The 22,473-nt window shown below is 41.5% G+C and overlaps 1 protein-coding gene across 1 annotated transcript; it reads right to left on the reverse strand.

The window, feature by feature from the left end:
- Positions 1-1,759: 1,759 nt before the first annotated feature.
- On the reverse strand, positions 1,760-19,711 carry pkd1l3 (polycystic kidney disease 1-like 3). The gene is made up of 18 exons (XM_080766288.1): positions 19,664-19,711; positions 18,798-18,956; positions 18,588-18,700; positions 18,270-18,393; positions 15,491-15,613; positions 14,164-14,386; positions 13,858-14,039; positions 12,724-12,954; positions 12,103-12,204; positions 11,386-11,564; positions 10,301-10,447; positions 9,906-10,108; positions 8,089-8,276; positions 7,006-7,141; positions 6,429-6,624; positions 5,705-5,921; positions 4,012-4,096; positions 1,760-2,605 (listed from the first exon to the last, which is right to left on the reverse strand). Exons 1-18 carry the CDS (start codon positions 19,700-19,702, stop codon positions 2,544-2,546), a joined length of 2,709 nt encoding a protein of 902 aa, XP_080622414.1. The 5' UTR covers positions 19,703-19,711; the 3' UTR covers positions 1,760-2,543.
- Between the last annotated feature and the right edge of the window lie 2,762 nt (positions 19,712-22,473).

Below are 22,473 nucleotides of genomic sequence, written 5' to 3' on the forward strand. Positions count from 1 at the left end.
TGAGAAAAGTGGACAAATTGTGTATGTTTGTCACAGTATATACTTTATGTTCAGAATGGAGCTGTTCTACATATCACTGTTCCAGACATTGGTCTTTTTTACTAAAATGCCAGAAAAGATTGGCATCACTACAGCTGCTGCCAGCTGTTGTCCACCAGTCTCCTCCTTACTATGTACTGAATTATACTAGGAATGATTTAATTTCCCAACATTCTATTTAAATGCACCATACCTGAGCACAACCCTTTCTAACTCGTTGCCCAAGATTAAGCTACCTAATTATGGACATCTCAAGATTTGAGTAATCATGATTCTATGTCTACAGTCTAGGCCTACTTGTGATTTTTTCTAGTGCAGGGGTTTTCAACTGATTGTGAATGAGGAACCACCACCCTGACATAGAATCAACCTGGGGACCATTGGAGGGGGAATGGGGATATTGGCTAATATTTTTGTATCACTTGCTATGCATCCCGTTTGTTTCTCAACCAATGGTCCATTTATTATATACTTCTTAATAATAATGCGACTCAACCAGACAATCCGGTGCACTTCCCCCTCTTGAGATGACCTCCAACTTAAATTACTGTATACATGGATGGTCATCATAGGTCACCACTCACCAAGTCATTCAGTTCACGGTTTCTCAACTAGTGGAAAGACATTTTACAAATACTATTAGTAAATGTATGGTCAGGGACCACATGCAATACCTCCATGGACCACGTGTTGAAAACCCCTGCTCAAGCATTATCCATCCATCTTCAACCGCTTATCTGTAGTCGGGTTGTGGGGGCAACAGCTCCACCAGAGTGCTCCAGACTTCCCTCTCCAGAGCAACATTAGTGACTTCCTCCTGGGGGATTCCGAGACGTTCAAAGGCCAGTGAGTCGATGTGTTTCACGGGTGTGCACGGTTTTATTATTTTTCTTCATGATCATTCCTAAACCAGCATCAATGCAATTGATGGACTGAAATGCAGAAATCTTCCCCCAAAAATCCACAAAATTGATTAAAAATAGCAGATCTAGCGATGTAACGTATTGTGAGCTTGTAGATAAGGTACTTTTTGTCCTTCCCAGTTGTATGGAGTCAAAAGTACAATATTTCAATATTTCTCAAGTAAAAAATTAAGTTAAGTCTAAAGAACTATACTCTAGTAAAAACCAGCCTGAAAGGCTTGTCATTTATGCCTAAACATGCAGCAAAGATAAACTAATTGAGTTTTATTGTTTGTATAGTAACTTATTATAAAAAGAATAGCTTGATAACTGGTAATTTTAGGTTAAATAAGTTTAAGTCCACGGAATATTAACTAAGCCGGAATTGTTCTCAGCTGAATCAATACTTTTTCTCTGTGGATTCCTCTGGGGACTAGACAATGCTTAACTGTAGTTCAGTATACATGCTGTTGGAGACAACACAATCTTTCACGCAGAAAATACAGTACCAACACATAACATGAGCCAACCTGGTCTCAATCAATCAGTTTATTTATAAATGTAATCAAATAAAAATAAGTCTTGGATGTTTCATAATCGAAAGACAGTACAAATCACATGCAAAAGATGCAATTAAGGTTGAGAATATAGGACACAAAATACAAGGAGAATAACAGTTGTGAGACAGAAAATCACATTTACAATGCATAAATGGAAACCTTTATTCCATGTTGCCCAAGGTGCCCATGCCCATGTCTGATCTCTACAGTGAATCATACTGTGGACTAGACAATGTAGTGTGGAATCTCGATTGCGAACCCATTGAACTTCAAACTGACTTTAATCATTTGAAAGCATGTCCCTGAAAGCATGTCCCTGGTTGACTCACTGATATTGTGTAATGTATGAGGGAGGGGACCGTGTGTTCTCAATTACTTTTTTCTTTAAAAGGGAAAAAAATACAGTTAGCGTGAAATAAATAAATAAAAAGTAATTGGAAAAACCATGGGCCCTTCGTACATTAGAAGAACAATATTAGTCACCAAGCAGGAGCCAGGACATCAGTGTCCAATGAGTAACAGATTTTGAAGTTTAATGGGTTAATATAGGAGGGGAGCGTGTCTGATGAAGTAAATATGAAATATCTAAATATTGAATCAAGACTTAAAACAGTTTGGATTTCACACAAAAACTCAAATAGATGTTTAAATAACCCCAAAGTGTTTTAAAGTGAAATGCCCATTTAAATCATTATCTTACTACATCAGAATTCATACAAACACAACACATTACAGGGTTACATGATACATCACATTTAATAAGTCTATACATATAATATAGGAATGTGTGACTCAAGGATTACCAATGGACCAGGTGCAAGACCAGCAAAATAGTCCAATATATTCAGAAAAAGCCGTGCTGACAAAAATAATTGAGGCTCTTGGTGCAAAAATAGTGTGGGAAATCTCTTTTTTCCACTTATACTATGTGTAAGTGTGCCTGCTATTTCTGATAATTAAGTCTCCCATGTCATGTACTGTAACAGTGCAGAGAAGTGTATTAGGGGGGCAGGATTGGCAGCTCTGTGGACAGGTTTTGCAGCTATGTGGAGAATCCTCCGCTTCCATCCCTGCCAGAGTATTGTCCACACCTGCCTCGTTGCTCTATTAAAAAGAGAAGACCGTGCCATTAGAATGACAGTGGCGGACTCTCCATCTCCACTCTTGGGGGAAGGATGACTTCATATGCCACTCAGGGATATTAGAGGGAATTAAGCATTAAAAGCAGTGGTGGAAAGTTACTAAGTTTAACTAGAGGCAAAAGAAAGTGTGAAGGTTTGTGTCAGCCTTCAGACAGTTTGTTACCTCTAGTTAATCAATAATTACAAATAGGAACATCTCTTAAAGTATGTCATAATATTGATATTTTATAGCAGAATATTCATAGCCAATTGACCGTCTAGTTATAGCTATAGTTTCATATGCGATGATCTTATTGCCCCACTAAAGTAAACGGCACATGGCAGACTAGACAGCACAAACATTCATGATCTTATTGCCCCACTAAAGTAAACGGCACATGGCAGACTAGACAGCACAAACATTCATGATCTTATCGCCCCACTAAAGTAAACGGCACATGGCAGACTAGACAGCACAAACATTCATGATCTTATCGCCCCACTAAAGTAAACGGCACATGGCAGACTAGACAGCACAAACATTCATGATCTTATTGCCCCACTAAAGTAAACGGCACATGGCAGACTAGACAGCACAAACATTCAAGATCTTATTGCCCCACTAAAGTAAACGGCACATGGCAGACTAGACAGCACAAACATTCATGATCTTATTGCCCCACTAAAGTAAACGGCACATGGCAGACTAGACAGCACAAACATTCATGATCTTATTGCCCCACTAAAGTAAACGGCACATGGCAGACTAGACAGCACAAACATTCAAGGGAAGAAAGGCAGCCTGGGGGAAAAGCACTTAGTATTACTTGCACAAATACAGTACATTGATGTCATGATTGAATAATGAAATTATGAATGGCAGTGCAATATGCTGTTAAGAAACTCCCAGCAGAGAGCAATAGGGCTGTCACCATCAAGACATTTTACTACATTGCAACATTATAAAAAAAGATATAGCTGCAAGCAGCAATAAGACGGGGCCAAGCCACAAAGTTGGAGACGTCACGTTTTTTGTAATGCAATTGTCTATCAATACTGTACTCCCACAGCCAACCATGCATTAGCAGAGTCCAGACTCCACACAAATGAATTGAAATGCGATTTCAAGGGAGAGTGTTTAAACAGGCTATACGAAAATAAGAAAATAACTTCAATATACAAACCTTCAAAAAAAAGAAAATGGCTAATATACACGCTCATAACGTGACACGTTGTGGGCTTTGGATTGGCTATTTCCCCTATTTTTTAAATGTTTGAAAATAATTGTGATTATCTCAAATAATTGAGATTAGGTGATTGTGTAATAATTGTGACAGGCCTAGAGAATAACATTTAACGTTGTTTGATGAATGTATACAGTGTTTTTACCTAACAGCACTTGCTCTGCCTCTTCAGTCTCCTCTACTGCTACAGGCTTCAGTAGCAGGGCAAAGAAAATGGCCACACCTATCACCTATGAGACAGACACAGGTGGAATTCCTTAACACAACATCGTATTCCAGCATTTTAATAAAAAGGCTATATCATAGATAGGCTATCATATGTACTGTAGAATAGATTTTCGAAAAAGTGAATGAAACCATGGCTAAAGAACGAAAAATGTTTTTTTTGAGGGGCTATGTCCAGCTTTTAGTGTGTGTACAAACACAAACTTTGTCCTATAACACAAACATTAAATGCAATTGACAATGAATGGACAATTTTGAGTGTTTGTGTAAACACAAACATTGCGTAACACAAACATTGTGAAGGTGAGGACGCACATTCTGATTGGCCGGAATGAGATGATGTATGATGATAAGAGCGCCCCTCACTTCACACAGGTGTGATTTGTCCTTTTTCTTTTTTTTCTCCACAAAACGCCAATGAATCACTCCCACTGCTTGCCATTACTGGCTCCACTGTCTGCCAGTGAGGATCGAGCCCCCACCGGGAGGATGTAGACTGTAGAGCCTTTGTCCTACACCTCCCACTCAACAGTCTCTGCTGACTGACAGCCTGGTATCAACCTCCCAGGTGGAGGTGAACATGAGCCTATTGAACATGGGCCTATTGTGTTGGTGTAGCACATGGGCCTATTGTGTTGATGTAGAAGACACTCAGAACATGGGCCTATTGTGTTGATGTAGAAGACACTCAGATAAGAACACACTGCTGTTCAGGTGTGGAACAGCCTACCAGAACATGTAGTGGACTCCATCACAGACAACGGCCTTCAAGCTTTTAAACGCAGAGCTCATAGACATCTCCTGACCACCCCTCACACTGACTGTTGAGCTGCAGTGAACCATTTGATTGGCCAATGGATATGTATTTACTATGTATTACTTGGCTATTGTTCACAATTGCATCTAATAAAAAAAAAAAAAAAAAAAAAAAGAACATGGGCCTATTGTGTTGATGTAGAAGACACTCAGATAAGAACATGGGCCTATTGTGTTGATGTAGAAGACACTCAGATAAGAACATGGGCCTATTGTGTTCGTGTAGATTCTACACGAACACAATAGGCCCATGCATGTTCTACACGAACACAATAGGCCCATGTTCTACACTGTAGAACATGGGCCTATTGTGTTGATGTAGAAGACACTCAGAACATGGGCCTATTGTGTTGATGTAGAAGACACTCAGAACATGGGCCTATTGTGTTGATGTAGAAGACACTCAGAACATGGGCCTATTGTGTTGATGTAGAAGACACTCAGAACATGGGCCTATTGTGTTGATGTAGAAGACACTCAGAACATGGGCCTATTGTGTTGATGTAGAAGACACTCAGAACATGGGCCTATTGTGTTGATGTAGAAGACACTCAGAACATGGGCCTATTGTGTTGATGTAGAAGACACTCAGATAAGAACATGGGCCTATTGTGTTGGTGTAGATTCAGAAGACACTCAGATAAACCAGACTCCCTGCAGTATAGCCCTAGATTACTCTGCGGTGGAGGATAGCCACCCCTGATAGATTACTCTGCGGTGGAGGATAGCCACCCCTGCACCACCCGAATGCACGTAAAATGCTTCTAATTTACTGTATGTGTCTAGCATGCCTATACCTTGAGTGGCTGCAGTATGAAGATGCTCTGGAAGAGGGAGAGGCCCAGAGAGATGACCCACTGGATGGACTTCTCCTTTCCATACTGGAAGCCGTAGAGCAGGGTGAAATAGGTGGACAATCCGCTGATTGACAGCAGCAGGAACCAACCCAGGAACACACACCACCAGGGCAGGAAGCAACCTGAAGGCCTTTTCTTCTTACTCACAGGAGAGGGGCTGGAACACAGAAGTGATGGAGATAGGAGAAGGACAGCAAGAAGAGTAAGCACCAATACAAGTGTCAGATGATATGTCATTGTATGCTTAAGTCAGCTATTCCCAACCTGTAGTCTGGGGCCCACTGGTGGGCCGTGAGGATATAGCAAGGGCCCCCCTAAATAATTTGTAAAATACTAAGCTTTGAATGATAATATAATATTAATATAAAGAAAATCCAATGTAAAAATAATGTATTTCTTTTCTTGAAACCTTAAAAAAAACATCGATAACTAGGAACTTTGTTTACTGTTTTAGTTGCACTGCCAGAACACAATTGATTGACCATTCAAATAAAGGGTTTTTCCACTTAAAAGTGGAGTATGAATTGGCCTTAAGGCTCATACATATACAGTACGTCTGGATTTTAAAGATTTTCCAAGTGGGCCTTGATCCAGAAAAGGTTGGGAACCACTGACTTAAATTACTGTGTAGAATGAGCTGTGCAGCATGCGTAATGGGACAGACCAGTAGGCCGTGTGACTGCTGAAGACCATCTCAGCCTTGCGAAGCATCAGGTTGGTGAGGTTGAGCGCCTGCTGATGCTCCTCTGGACTCGGGAAGGCCCTCACATCCAGTTTCTCCAGACATAGCAACAGGTGTGAAAGACAGGAAAGGACAAACTGGCTACAGTACACCCAATGGGGGTTACTCTCAGCCTCCCCTGAAACAGCAGTATACAGTAGAGTACAGACAACAGGGACAGAAACAACAAGTTCAAGTCAGTTGGTCAATGTTTACTCTAGTTATTGAAACTTCAGTTAGGGTTCAATACGACAACAATGACAATAGTAACCATATAAAAGAAAACAAATATGATACTTCTAATATATACAGAAATAAAAACGTAGTACTCTAGGAGTACACAAGAATCATCATCTTGGTTCAGTTTTTACTTCAGCACTATTACACTGACTAAATAATTTAAGAACGGCAATCTTTTCTCTGATTTACCATCACGTATAAATATCTAAAACTACCAAGGATAGAAATACAACTTAGAGCATAGGCAATACAGTCAATGAAAATGAATAAAGATTCGTACCTTGCATTAAATGGATGAGCTCATGGACCTTGTCCAGTGCAGGGAAGAGATCAGAGGCTGAATCCAGTCTGGCCTTTAGCTCAAACACCTTGTTCCTCTTACTTACACTGAGCAAGCCAACAAGCTCCTCAATTTCCTACACAATAAAATACAACACAATGCAAATTGCAAAAGGGCTGTGGGAGGACATATATAAGGTGACGAAACGATTATGTAAAAGTCACTCTCGGCTGTAACTACTTCAGCTTGTATGTAGAGTACACATACAAGCTCAAGTGCAATTTGTCATCATACATAATATTAAACTTATTTTTTGGCACTTCATTGTAGTTTCATTGTAGGTATTTAAAAAATATATCTGATCTCATAGTAGATTTTTTTTTTACCACATGAACAAACTGATAAGAACAGGGCAAAGGAGAATGCTATCCCCCCCTTCCCTCACACCTCCGTCCTCCACTATTATGCTCGAATTGCACCTTCCTAAATTTGTTGTATATGGAACACACAAAGTTCACCTAACTTTGCTACTACAGGGAAAACATATGCACATGCATATGATGATACTTTGATGATTTTTATCAGCTTGCAGAGCTGAATCAATGATCAGACTTTCTAGTCTAGTCACGTGGTCTAGTAGCGATGTAGTGGAGAGATTTTCATGATTGGATTTCACCCTTTTGCTGGGAGAGTAAGCCCAACGGCCAATGGGACACTAAGCCCGCTCTCCTCTCCCCCAACGCACCATGACTAGAGACTGCAAACGCGACTACAGAAAGCTCCATTAGGGATATGCAAGAGAATGGAATGCAAGCTGATATATAATGACTTGAGTCATTTTCATTTCTTGTTATCCTTTGTTTGCAAACCTTTTTGCACACTCTTTATCCTATCTTTTTTTGCTGTTGTTGCTGTATGATGTTGTTATATGCTGCTGCATTGTCTGAAGGAATAGGTTTTACTCTTATGTACATGTACACAATAAGTAACAATAAAGTACAACCTTGAACCTTGAGGTGCCTGCACTCTCTGCAAACACACATACAATACAGTATGTCGTACTGTACGTACATACATACAGACCTTCAGAATGGTTGTTATGGTAACCATGGAAGTTTTCAAGTTCTGTTCTTCGCTGATCTTTTTAACCGGTGAGGAGAGGCGAGGTCTGATGCTGCGAAAGATGGTAACGATGAGGATGTTGATGGGGAACATGAGTAGTCCACTCTCCACCCCCACCATGATCTCCTGCCAGCTGACGTGCAGTGAGCCTGTGGAGGCACACAAACTCAGTCAGTGTGATTAAATGAATGGTCTATCTACCAGGCCACATTGACACTGCCCTGCTGTCACTGACACACACCATGACGCACGCACGCACAGTCGCACACACATATTTGTATTACTATACTATACTAATTACCTAAAGCTGAAAATACTGTACAGGCTCACAATGTGTCTGCGACATCGGCTATTTTATTTTGTGCAACATTGGAATGCAACTATGCATAAATCACTCATAACTCTAACCCTCCTATAACCCAGGGTTCCCCAATTAATTTTCCTCAAGGGCCATATTTTGACTAGGGTACCACGCTGGGGCCGAGTCGGCACGCGTGAGGTCGAGGCCGCAGATGGCCCGCGGGCCGCTAATTGGGGAACCATGCTATAACCTCTAGTCTAAACCTAACGCTAACCCCAACCCGACACCTTTCTTGTAAACCTAACTCCCCCGATATTGTTAAACCATAAAACAACGATTTATTTTGTGAGCACCAGCACAATAATTATTGTCCTCACAATGTCTACTCTATTTATCAAATTATATAATGTTGTGGGAACATTTGGACCTCTCTATTGTGTAATTAATGTCATATATTATGTATAATTTTGTATAGCCATAAATTCATGTCCCAATGACATATGATTGTCACTGAGTGAGCAAATTTGCATTTGCCCAGTTTGATCTATTGTGTACAAGCTGCTAACATAATCGACTCAGAGATCAAATGTGGCAGTTACTGATTGCCTACGCAGCTGGAGAATGGAGATGCCCTTGGAAACGTAGTGTTCCCAAATGTGTGATGCAGTGTTTTGTATTATCTACGGCTGACTCAGGCAGTAGGCTCCTGGTCCTCAGAGACTACATAATCTCATAATCATAATCTCAATGAACAATTTTAAGTCAAGTCACAGTCGTACAAAGCACAACCTTTCCTTGAATAATTTTCAATCAAACAATCAAACACGCTTCCGTCGGTTTGACCAATGACGTGTAGATTTTACCAATGACACATGTAATGTGGGAATTACCTCCAGAGATAAAGCCGCCTGAATCTCAGTCAGTGCCTGACTTGTATTACTATACTGCTTCAAGTATAGTAATACACGCACGCACGCTGCCACGCATGCATTACTGTACTACAACAGCATTACTCATCATTACAGAGTTACCAGTGTGCAGCACAACACTGCTCTTCATTTAATTTGTAATTCCATTAAAGGCCTATTCATCCTCCAGTTTTAGGTGATAAGTTGACCAGCGAAAACTACAACATGACGTCATGTCGTGGTGGTAAGCGCTTCACCGCTCACTCAAACACTGTTTTTCCTAACCACCATTTTGGTGGTCACCTTATCACTTAAAAGTGGAGTATGAATTGGCCTTAGGCTCATACATATACATACAGTACGTCTGGATTTTACGTCACGAGCCGCGGTGAAGAGCAAACCACCGCCACCGCCCCAGCCCTTCTCTCTGCTTTAACTCACCACCGCTCAACGTTATTTCAGCTCCGGTGGTCACCTCACCACTGGAGCGGTGGTCACCTCACCACCGAAAGACTATGAATGAGCCTTTAGTCGTTCATTTGTAATTTGTAATTCAGTTGTTCATTCACCAATGGAGAAGATGACTGGGGAGGTGTCGTCTACAGGAATATTCCAGAAAGCGATATTGATAGCCATGGTGCAGAGCAGCAGACTCATGCAGCAGGACACCCTCTGGGCACGTGTGAACGGACTACGCCAGGGAGGGTCCACAATGGACAGCCAGATGTGTTCGTCCCTGAAGCCAGTCGATGTTCTACTATGGAAGATATTCCTGAAGAAGGGATCGAAGCTCATTACAGAAACTGACTCTGACTGTGAAATACCAGATATACAAGTTCACAACGCATAAGGCGTAGGACATTAACTTGTATAAAGATACAAGGTATCTGCCCTACAGCAATGATATGGTGGTAACTTTATTTTGATACAAGAGTTGCTTCCGATTATTAAACTGGTGCACAACCTGAAGCTCCGAATCTCGTTCTGCTTTGCAGTGTTGAAGTTTTTCTTGGTCACGCCATCGCCCCGGTCAGTGCTCAGCCAGCAGTCACACAGGAAGTGCCATACCTGTCGCGTCTGGAGGTTCTGCACTGTCACTTTGTTGATGTACCTAATAGAGGAAGACAAAATATCACACATCAAATGACTGTATATTCATAATACAAGAGCAGTTCCCAAACAAGATAGTGAGGCCAGCCTGACATTTTGACTTCTGTTGCAGTGATAGTCAAGAGGATTTCCTGTTGAGAGACAATGTCATCACATTTTAGCACTAAAAGCACTCAGACACCCTCCACATGGCTCAAATATCAAATCCAGCTCAACTTGCCACAGTTTATTTCGAAACTAAACATATTTTAACAACCGGGATAGTAGAAATATTTCCTTCATGGCTACTAGCTACCGTTGTGAAATATGTTTAGTTTAGTTTTTTCCATTTCCCACCTGCATATGATGCTAATGTTTCGAACTGTACACATACAAAACATTCTAAATACCATGTACATCTATCTGTATAACCTGTTTTCTATCTCTTTCCATTTGCCCTCACTATACCTCTATAGAGAGCATTCTCTTCTCACAGAATACTACACACTGATGGAGCGCACACAAGAAAAGAATCACCCACTGTTTTATACCTTTTAAACTGTGATGTCAAATTAAACAAATTCTGATTCTGAAAAAAAAAGAATTAATCAAAAGTAATATTGCTATAAAGTGGGGATTCTCTCTTTTTCTTTCTACCAGATGGGCGTGGATTTGAGATTATTATTCTGTGAGATATGGTTAGGGTTAAGGTTAGGGTTAGGCATGGTTTTTGCGAGGTTAATGTTAGGGTTAGGCATGGTTTTTGCGAGGTTAATGTTATGGTAAGCGTTAGGTTTAGGCATATAACTATGCCCATCGGGTAGAAAAGTCTGGAAAAGAGGTAGTCCCATATAAAGTGCATGAGAAGATAGTTAGCAAAGTAATCTAGTGAACAGCTGAGGACTGAAATGACTGAGCTACTGTTTCCCTTGCTATTCAGTTATGCTTTGACTACAATACCATGAGGGGTGGCCTCCAGAGCTGTCATGTTGTAGCCTAATGTTGTGCAGATCCCCCAGTGGGAAAGGTGTGGCCAGCAGGAACATGTCAACTGCTCCCCTGGCAAACACAGGCCTGTCGGGATCTTCCAGGTTATGCGTGCTACTCTCTCCCTCCGAGCCTATCAGCTTTACCGTGACCTAAAGGAGGCAAGGACGGCACTCTGATGGAAATGGTGGCTAAATTGTAAATTCCCACATTCACTGAGCGTCGTGACTCGGCGGCAACATAATAGGCTACACAGTAAAATCATCAGGGCCATTCACACCAAGCACTAACTATAATGATAGATGTAACTACTGTATATCATTCACCATTGTATTATTTTATAGTTGTGGAGTGAACTTCGCCCTCCACTTGCATTGGAACGATCTTTCATGCATTGGAACGATCTTTCAAATTATGTCTTTATCGTTATCATTATAGTCTTACTGCTTGGTGTGTGCAATCAGGGCAGATTGCACTCGAGATTGTACAGTTTCAATCGGACTCAGTGTGAATCTGCCCTTAGCCTTAGTGAACAAATGTGACGAAATGGACACTTACTTACAGGTTTGGTTACATTTATGTCTCTCAGAGTTAGTTACAAATTGACAAATGAACACTGAGGATTTTATAGTGTATAGGCTTAAGAAATCATGGTACTGTACACAATGGTCAATATTAATGATGAATTACATTGGCAGAGGTACCAGCGTTCTTCCGCTGGCCGGTCTGAACCCCCAGCAGGTAGTTATACTGAGCACACAGATGGTTGTCCTTCAGCAGGATAATCTTCCTCTGAGAGTGCAACAGGAAAGCATTTTCAATGCATAGAATTGATAGAAACATCAGTGTTGGGTGACCATTGACCAAAATCTTGTTTAAAAAAATCATGCCATTTTATCATGATTATCATGACCTGAAGATAGGTTGAAAAGTGATGAAGTGGTCCTTTAAGACAGTCATAAGATCGTCAGAGCATCATACCTTCTTTAAACACAATATATACAGCATAATATTGTGCAGAAACCTTGTGTCTCCATGATATAACTAATGGCCTAATTCACCATACTATAATGTCACTCACAAGTAGCCAAAGTCTAAATAATCTACAAGCTATTTCTTGCTTGCAAGGTTGTGGCCTTTTTTATCTACTTTTCTGCAATTGTTTGGAGGGGAAAAAAAGTGTGTCTGTGGGTTTTATAAATGAAAAGTAAGCTTGTGACTAAATAATAACTACATTTCCACACCGACAGTGATGCTATTATACAATACACATTAAAACACAAACAAAAATATTAAAATATCAAACCTCACCCTGGAGAGAGCCCTGCGGTCAGCATAACAGGCCCACAGTAGAGTGAGCAGGTACAAACCAAAGAAAGCACACAGCAGGGCCAGCACCACATAGTTCTCAGACACGGTGGAGAACAGCTCCGCCGTACGGGATACGTCCACATAGTTGGGCATCACAAAGAAAGAACTTCCGAAAAGTGTGAGATGGTTACAGAGGCACTGAGTCTGATGTGGAGTGGTTCTGATCCCCACCTGAAACAATCAGTGGTGGAAAGTAAGTGTCAAGTACTGTAATTAAGTAGTCTACAGAGGTACTTTTACCTGAAAACCACTAGGCCTACAGTTATTTGAAAACCTTTGATAGATCTTACATACAGTAACTAATTAAACTATTTTAATTGTCTCCACCAGGCCGAAATCATGGGGAGAGAGTATGTTTTGCACTCCTTCCGTCCGTGTGCGTGTCCGCCCGTCCATTCGCAGCTCATCTCCGGCACCGTTAACCCGGTCAATGCCAAACTTTGCACACACACTCCCTAGATGTCAACGATGAACCTCTGCCCCACATTTTCCAGAATTGCCTGTTATAGTGCCACAGGAGGCCGACTTTAGTAAAACATTTTTTTTATATATTACTCCTCCAGATTTTGTCCAAAAATCCTGCAAATCCTTACACAGCATCTCTATAGTCATGTGCTAATCTGTCCGATATTTCATATTCCATCCTAATTGGCTAACATTGGCTTTCAAAGTTTGCAGGATTGGCCCGTTTTTAACAAAAAGCCTCAAATCATGAACGCAGGGTGCACGTGACATCTTTTTTTTATGTTCTGTTTATTCATTTTTTTGTTGTTTTTACAAATGCAGAAATAAATTGAGAAATGCAAACAGAGTAATTTATGTCCACGCACTTCCATGCACTAGGCTGAGGAATATATCTCACCCTTTTCACATTGTTATAGCGCCACCAACAGGGGGATTTTTGAAAAACACATTTTTGGAACAAAATGCCTCAAATCATCCAATTTCCATCAAAGGCGTAAGAACAAATGGTACCCGTTTCACATTGGCTATTACACTATATACACTCACTATTATAGTGGCACCAGGAGGCCTGAGTGGCACTTTTTCTAGTTTTAATTTGATCCCCCTCACCCTGCAGCCTGCGTTGCTCCAGACCTTCCGCTCTGTGTCCCAGTACAAGCACTTGCTGGTGTACGAGCTGAAGTTCAAGGTCACATATTGTTCCCCACTGTAATTGAGGACGGTGGTCTTAATGTACCATGTTCCTGTGGTCTGTTGGAACATTTCAGGGGTCAACATCCATCGATGACCTCCTGTTACAGGGAGCAAAATGCAGAACAAATTTCAAGCTATGGCACACTGCAGTGACAGTGATTGAATACAATAGCAAGAATAGCTCAAAAAGTTTTTCAGAAAGTGCACCCCTGTTACACTTACCTGTGTTATTGACCACGATTGTGCTGGTGTAGTTGGTCTCCTTAGCAGGCGCTCCTGGGAACAGTAGCATCAGCAGGGACACATTGAAACTGGGTTCCACACTGAAGAAGAGCGTCACATTAGCATCTGTGATGTTAAATGCTGTCAGTACTGGTGGAGCGCCGCTCTTCAACACAGCAGTATTGGTGATAATTGATGGAGGACCTGGACGAGGAAGGAAAATCTGTTGAAGAGGAGAAACACAGCAGTACTGTTCGTAAGTGATGGAGGACCTGGACATTCTTTTAATATATAGTTTTTTTATTTGGGACAGTTTAGCAGCACATCTGACAAGAAACTCTTTGCACATAGTCACCCGTTTTTTACATCACAAAGCATCACAGAAACACAAACATAAAAGCAACAACGTACACCCCCCCCAAAGAAACAAGGACAAACAGGACAAAGAAACCCAAACACAGGTCACATCATGGGTCACAGTCAAAGTATTATACACTTACTTAGAGGCACTGTCTGTTAATTCTGAAATCCACTGTCCGTTATATTTGGGTCACACCGAGCAGTCTAATCCAGGGAGGTACGAATATTGAAGTATTCTATAAAGGATCTATAAAGGGTCTAAAGGGCTTTAGTGAAGCCGAGAATTTTATTTTTTCTAAGCTTAAGAAGTAGGCTACATCACATCATGAGCCAAATTGAGTGAGAGGGTGGATTTGGCAACTTCCAAGATAGTAATATTCTTCTTCTAGCTAGCAGTGTTGAAAAAGCAATCATCTCTAACTTCTGATTTGTTTACTGTAAGGGGTTTGACGATCACACTTCGAGTCTGCCTCAGGATACATTTCAGCCACCCTGGCTTTACTAAGATGAGCTCTATATGTACTACTTTCAGTTGAATTAGGCTGAGGCGTGCACATGAGGTGATTGAGTTGACTCTATATAGTGCGTCTGCCCACCACTCATCTGTCAATACAGTACTCAATTCTCTTTCCCATTTGTTTTTTAACCCTTGTATATTGGTAACAGTAAGAGATGAGATAAATGTGTAAGAGTCTGAAACAAAATAACAAATCCATGCAGGAAGGAAAATCTGTGGAAGTGAAATGCATGCAGGCTTAGCATTAGGAATGATCCATTAGTCTGATTTGGAAAAGATGGTATTATTATAGAATCAAAATATTATTGTAGCCATCAAACATTGTAAATGATTGAAACAAATATTTTTGGACAGTGCCAGAGATTAGCTGTACACCGACAGACACCTCTGTGTTTGCTAACACATATTCGTACCACCGTGGGACATAATTTATTCTAGTCATTCCTATACCTCTATCATCTCTGGCAAGTTGCTCAGACGGATGTCTGAGGATCCGTCGTTAAGTATGAGACTGATGAGGATTCCTGAGATGTTCTCATCTGATGGATGGGGATTGTTAGTAAAGGTAGTCACCTAGAGAAGCAAACAACAACAGAAAGTCAAGTGAGCCAACATTCTCCTCATATACATACATACACACACACAATATACACACATATATATATATACACACACATACACACACAATACACACACATACACACACAATACACGTATCACGCACGCACGCACACGTGCACACACACACACACACACACACACACACACACACACTTAATTAATGGGTTTGAACCATTCGGTTTTTTTTTTAATAAAAAATAATATATATATTTTTTTCCTTTTTTATTAACTCGAAAATATATCTCGGCGAGAATGTGATATATGTTAAAAAGTAAGTTTCTCGTGCATTCCTGTCAGAAGTCTCCTTGTTGTGCTGTCCCTCTCCAAAATCCCCTGTGCACATTCATTTGGTGATGGGCCTGCAGCCAATCAGCCAATCAGCAACAAACACACACCCACACACACACACACACACACCAGCACGGCACAATTTGAGAAAAAGGTTAGTTCTCTCTCTCTTGCTGCGCTGTTGCGTCTGTCTGTCTGTGTGTGTGTGTGTGTGTGTGTGTGTGTGTGTGTGTGTGTGTGTGTGTGTGTGTGTGCGCGTGCGCGAGCGTGCGTGCGTGTGTGCGTGTGTGTGTGTGTGTGTGTGTGTGTGTGTGTGTGTGTGTGTGTGTGATTGGCTAACGTTTAGGAGGAGCCAAGCTGCTGATTGGCTCCTGTGATGGCCTCAACTATATAAAGCGGAAGTGGAAGCAGCACTCTGATTATTCTTCCTGGTGTGTGTTTGGTCTGTCTGTAGCAAGAAGTTACACACCGTCTGGCTGTAGCAAGAAGGTAACTAAATGTTAAACTTAAACCTTTAGCTTTGTTTTAAATGATTCAGTTTGGGGAACTTGATCTGTGAATGAATGCCACTGAGATGTGAGTTATGTTTTATAGCAAGAGTTAAGGTAACTGTTCCAATATGGCTCATGGTGTCTTTTTGACTGGCATTCAAACTCTTGACAGTGGACAGGGTCCATTTGGTTCCATTCCTACACCGAGAGCTGTAAGGGTCCATTTGGTTAAACATGCTAACACTTCATCTTCAATAAAATTGGTATTTTCACAAACGCACAATACAATGTTGGGCTTAAACTTCATTCAAAGCTGAAGGGAAAACATATTTCAAAAGTTGGGGGAAAATGTATATATAAAAAAATGGGGGAGGGATGTTAAGTTGTAAAATATGGGCTGTGGGGGCTGACAAGGCTATACAGCCACATGTGTTTCTAATGTGATGTAGGCCTACATGACACTAATGACACTTTTCTCTTCATGTAATTCCAGAATATGAAGAGTCACTGCACCAGTGGTGTAGGCAGGACCAAGCCCTAGACCCTGAGACGAGCCATGTCCGTGGGCCCCACAGCCCCACCAATTTAGGCTTCCGAGGACCCCCACCCTGGAGCCCATGTGAAGTGTCCCAGACCGATGCCCCCCTCCCTGCAAGGCTGCACAAGACATTGAGGTAGGAACTGTACGCTATAGCTGCTGCTGGGAAGAGCTGCTTGCTGCGCAGTGAGTACAAATCTTGTTTATTGTCCTTTGCTGTCGCTGGTGTGGTTCTGCAGGGTACTGATGGTGTTGCTCTCGTTTGCGTTTGCGTTCCGGCTTCCTGCGGTTGCGTCGCGTCGGGCTGCCTGCTGTTGCACTCGTTTGCGTTGCGTCTTTTGCGTCGACTGCCACAATTTCGGCCGGTTCTGTCATTTCACCTCATTTCACCTAACTTGTGGACACTGCCTGTCATCTGCAGAAGAACGTGATGGTTCACGGTAAGTATCTGTTTTTGTATTCTTTGCTGCTGGTAGGGTAGGGCTGGTATAGGGTAGGGCTCCTACTCCTAGGGTAGGTTTTTGCGTTGCATCGCAAACTAAGCACTTTGGCACAGGCATGGAGCTCCTGGTTTACTGGGATGGGGTTCGATTCCCTGCTGCGCCCTGCTGATTACATTTAATCTGTTAAACAGGCATCCTTTTGCACAATAGAGTGTCGCAGTCCCTCCCCCTTTCAGAACGACGAGTGGCCCAGGAAATTCTCCATTTCATTTTCTCCATAGGCATTTCAAAACTTATTTATTTAAAGACCTTTAAGCGTCGTACGAAGCCAACTCTTGTCATGACAAATCATGACAACACACACTATTTTGGACCAAATAATTACAAAGATGAACAAAACGTGTTGTAACCTGCCGTTTTATCTACTTTCTAAGGCCCGAAAAATTGTGTTTGTCATGATTGGTCCGAATGTTCACTCAAATTCCTGCCGAAGTTCGAGTCCTAAAATAAGGGCTAGGGTACAGCCTTAAAACACACAGACAGACAGACAGACAGACATGCATGCTCAGTGGTGGTTGTTACTGCTGCCATATAAAGTAAACTATGGTACATCAGCTACGGTATTTGTATAGCTGAACTACACACCGTTACACTGTGATGCATTGTGAGCTTGTAGATATGTTTTCCTTTTTTTTAATCTTGAAAATATGAAACATAATTTTGGAAGAATTTTAGGATGTAAATCTTGTATGGGGTTTCCTGGTTCAAAGTCTTTCCAGATGGGGGTCCGCGGCTAAATACATTTGGAGGCCCCAAATGTATTTCGAGAACCACTGCTCTATACAGACCTGGGCATTGACAGTCTCGTACCCTCCCAGCTGTGACTGGAGTGCAGAGAAGGAGGGGAACTTGATGACAATGCCATCCTCCTCTGAGCCCAGCACTAGATGGTCCATAGCAGCTGGTGTGTGGCTGGCAGGATGAAACATATTACAACACAGTGTTACAGTAATGTAACTCCAGATAGTGTACAAATGGAACCAAATGGACCTGAAAGATTATGCAAAGGAACAGAATTCTTTGTCATGCAAATTATTATGTAAAATTGCATGTTTCCATTTTGATAATAGAAAGCGATTGATATTCTCAATAAAAGAAATACTAACCTGCTTTGATAAAAGGTTCCCATTGCATGTTTTATAACAATTGTCTTTTTAGTTCCTGAAGCCACCAGTATGCTGATTGCCTTGTAAATCTCAAATACTTGTTCAAACAAATACTGGAAAGGAACAATTGAACAAAACATCAAACCTTTGAGTGTGATTTGTCTTTGTGTTTCTTAAGGTTCTCTTGCACACATCTTTGCATGAACTTACATTGGAGTTTGGGTTTGTTGCTCCGCCACATTTCTTTAGTGAGAGAGTAAAGATGCCACCTGTACAGTTGATAATATGGCCTATTGTTTCATCGTTTTGTATAATAGATTGTGGAGGAACTTTTCGTGTGCCTTCAAGCAAGTATTTAATGAAGTTATCCTGTTATTGGTAAAGAAGGTAAGATTATAGTGTCATGTTTATGTACTCTCTAAGAGCAGACACTCTTAATCCAGAGCGATTTACATTAGGCAAGAACAAAAAAGCATGGAAATACATCACATATATAAAATGCATTTATCATGAAACATGCGTAAGCTAAGAACGTAACTAGAACATAGATATAATGACACTATACATATAAACTATACATATACTCTATACTATACTATAACTATACTATGCTATGCTATACATTATGTACTATGAAGTGCTATGAATACGATGCAATTATTGTGCTGTCTACATGACATGCTATAAGTCTGTTTCAAATGCTATCTAAGTCTAAAAAGTGCTATCTAAGGGGGTAGGGTAAGTGCTATGGGCCATGATGGAGTCTGAAAAGGTGGGTTTTCAGACTACTGGCGGAAGATTGGGAGAAAGGTTTGCAGTGAAAAGGCATGACTCATGAGTACAGCTCATAATGTATGAGCTCTATATGAGAGGACCTAGTGAATCATGCTTATTGATTATAGATGGTTCTTTGTTCTAGTCATGTGAATGCGAACAAAAGTAAAAGCCTGGGTACCGAGGCTAATGAGATGAGACATGGTTCAGATGCCGTGGTGGATACTGGCCCTTTCACTGTTACTCGGCCAGGAATAAAGTCTGCAGGTACTTTTGTAGGTGCCAAACGTAATGTTACTCACCCTGCTTGCGTCTGTGGGTTCGCCTGCATTCAGTTCCATGCGCAACAATTCTTTGTCTGCTGCCTGTCTCAAAGAAATATAATCAGTATACCAGTAAGACGCCTGAGAGCGAGAAGCAACCTCGCCCTAAAGGGGCGCATCCTCCTGGGTGACAGGCAGCAGACTGCTGGGCGAGTGCTGGTGCTGGGGTAAGATCTTACTTTTTGGGCCTGTTGAGAACTAGTTTTCATTATGTGTAGAACCACTTCATTTGTATGCTGTGACCGGGTTTCCCCACCAGGGTAATAATATATATATACTTGGTCCCCTCCTTTTGAATAAAATACACAAAATCTCTTCGCAAACAATAGCCTACTGTACAAGCTCACAACACGTTGCATTGTGACACGTTATGAGCTTTTGGATCTGCTATTTCTGCAGAATGTTTGCCCTTTTTGACCAAATGTTCACAGTTCAACTATTTATTATGATGAATAGCGATGCTAGGGTTCATGTTATCTATACAGTACTTCTCAAAGTGGGGTCCAGGGACCCCCACAGGTCCTTGAGGGGGTTACAGGCTGCTAAATGACTGATACTGTAGTTATAGGTAATAATCTGAGGGTGTACGAATGGAACCAAATGGACCCTAACATATCAAACTGGGGGTTCTTGAAATGAAAAAGTTTGAGAACCACTGATCTATGATGTGAAAGCATGTAGTTGAAATGATAGACACATCACTAACCTGAAGAAGTTTGTTCATATCATCTACTAGCATACTCATGTTCTGACTGCCACTGACACTCCTTGCAAAGCCTGAGGAACACAATGAGACAGACAGACAGACAGATTAATAACAAAAAGACATGTCTATGGTGGAACATAAAATTAAATATACATTCATATCGACAAACTAACTTACGAGATTTCAATGCGTGTTTGGGTTGGTTTATACCCTGTGAACGCACGCACGCACGCACGCACGCACGCACGCACGCGCGCGCGCGCGCGCGCGCGCGCACACACACACACACACACACACACACACACACACCTGTTTAGAGTACCAACAGGTGACAAAGTGGCGTTGTAGAGCTTCACACTGTGCACAGGTGCATGATGGGAAGCTGAGTTTTTAGTGTAACACCAGTCGTTTTTAGTGTAAGACCAGCACAGAGCACAGTGCAGTACTAGCCTGGTCTCTGTTCCAAAAGGGCTGTGTGAACCGGTCTGGAGCGGATGATATCGTTACGTCATGTTGTAGTATTGTTTTGTAGTCGACAGGCAGGAACAATCAAACGGAACATCCTTTTCCCTCAACCTGATTTTTCTCAATAATACGAGAGCTTTTATTGTTATTCTTCCGGTTTGAGGGAAAAGGAAATTCCGTTTGATTGATCCTGTCGAATATAAAACATAAAACAATACTACAACATGACGTAACGATATCATCCGCTCCAGACCGGTTCACACAGCCCTTTTGGAACAGAGACCAGGCTTTCCCCCGAGGTGGAAATGCCTGGTGAGGCGAGGTTAGTGCAGTACAGACTACGGTGTATAGAACATGCACAGGTGCATGATGAGAGGCAGTACAGTACAGTACAGTACAGTACAGACTACATAGTCCGACAACCAATAGTCCGACAGCCAACAGTCCGACAACCAATAGTCCGATACCCTGCACCACTCATTCAGACGGGTCTGATTTTTTACACAAAACTATACATTTTTATCCCACGATTTTGTAACCATTTTTCACCCAGTGCCAATTCCCTAATAAACTGTAATCCTGGGTGCTACTCTTCCTCCAAACTGAGCTCATGCTTCCTTCAATGAATTCAGGTGGAATTATTCTGTCGATGTTCTAGTACAAGGAGTCAAGGACTATTTTGTAATATTACTCACCTCTTTGTCTGAGGAGGAACGTAAGTCTGTAAAAAGAAAAATATAATTAAATAGCGGTTTGGATGGCATCACACATCACATGGAATCAGCTCTACAAGGTAAATGTCACTTGTCCGGAACACGAGCACACACAAATACATTTAAAATCAACTAACTGTAAGTTTGAATATTAGATGAATATTCTCAGTTGATAAATTAATAGCCCTATAATGTGTTGACTGTGATCTTACATACATTTCATGTATTCCAAATACACAGCCATAGATCGGTCCTATCCGTGCATAGTTAGCAGACTGACCTCATCTGCATTTAAACTTGTAGCACTGCGTACATACGCGAGTCCAAGTCAAGACCAAGTCAGAGGGGGGTGGGGTGGCAAGTCCGAGTCAAGACCGAGTGTGGGAGGAGGTTGAGTCCAAGTAGAGACCGAGACCACCGGGAAGTGAGACCAAGTCGAGACCCAGACCAGAAAACAATCTTGATCACACTGCTATTATATTTTACTGATTTTAGAAGAGCTCAAAATCAGGTATACAGGGCAGGCTGGTCAGTTCTATTATGCATAGCCTACTACAATGAACTCTATTCCAAAAGTATGCATGTTATGTCCCAAACTTGACCACAAGGGCGAGACTTGTCAAGGACTTTAGTACAACACTAGTGTACACACCCAATTGGATTGGTGTGGGGTGATTGCCTGCAAATTGTGAGTCCCACACATTTTGTGCTTCTTGAAGGAAGTTTTGATATGTTCAGTCCTCGCCATAGAGAATGTCGTCCGTGTGAATCTTGTGGAAAAGTGGAGATATTTGACTAAATAGGGCCTACACGTTTTCTGCCAGAACGTTCAAATGAATATGAAATTAACTGACTGTCTGCTAACCGTGCACGGATAGGACCGATCTATGGCTGTGTATTTGGAA

Source organism: Protomyctophum bolini (genome assembly GCF_963924005.1).
Source record: "Protomyctophum bolini genome assembly, chromosome: 1".
NCBI classification, from domain to species: domain Eukaryota; kingdom Metazoa; phylum Chordata; class Actinopteri; order Myctophiformes; family Myctophidae; genus Protomyctophum; species Protomyctophum bolini.

Bases quoted from the DNA above. Each gene is read 5' to 3' on its own strand.
- pkd1l3 (XM_080766288.1), bottom strand. From the start codon at position 19,702: ATGGAACTGAATGCAGGCGAACCCACAGACGCAAGCAGG. The intron at 14,387-15,490 runs GTATAGGAATGA...CCTCTTCAACAG, and splicing joins ACTTGCCAGAGATGATAGAG to ATTTTCCTTCCTCGTCCAGG. The intron at 12,205-12,723 runs GTGAGGTTTGAT...TTGCACTCTCAG, and splicing joins ACCGCAGGGCTCTCTCCAGG to AGGAAGATTATCCTGCTGAA.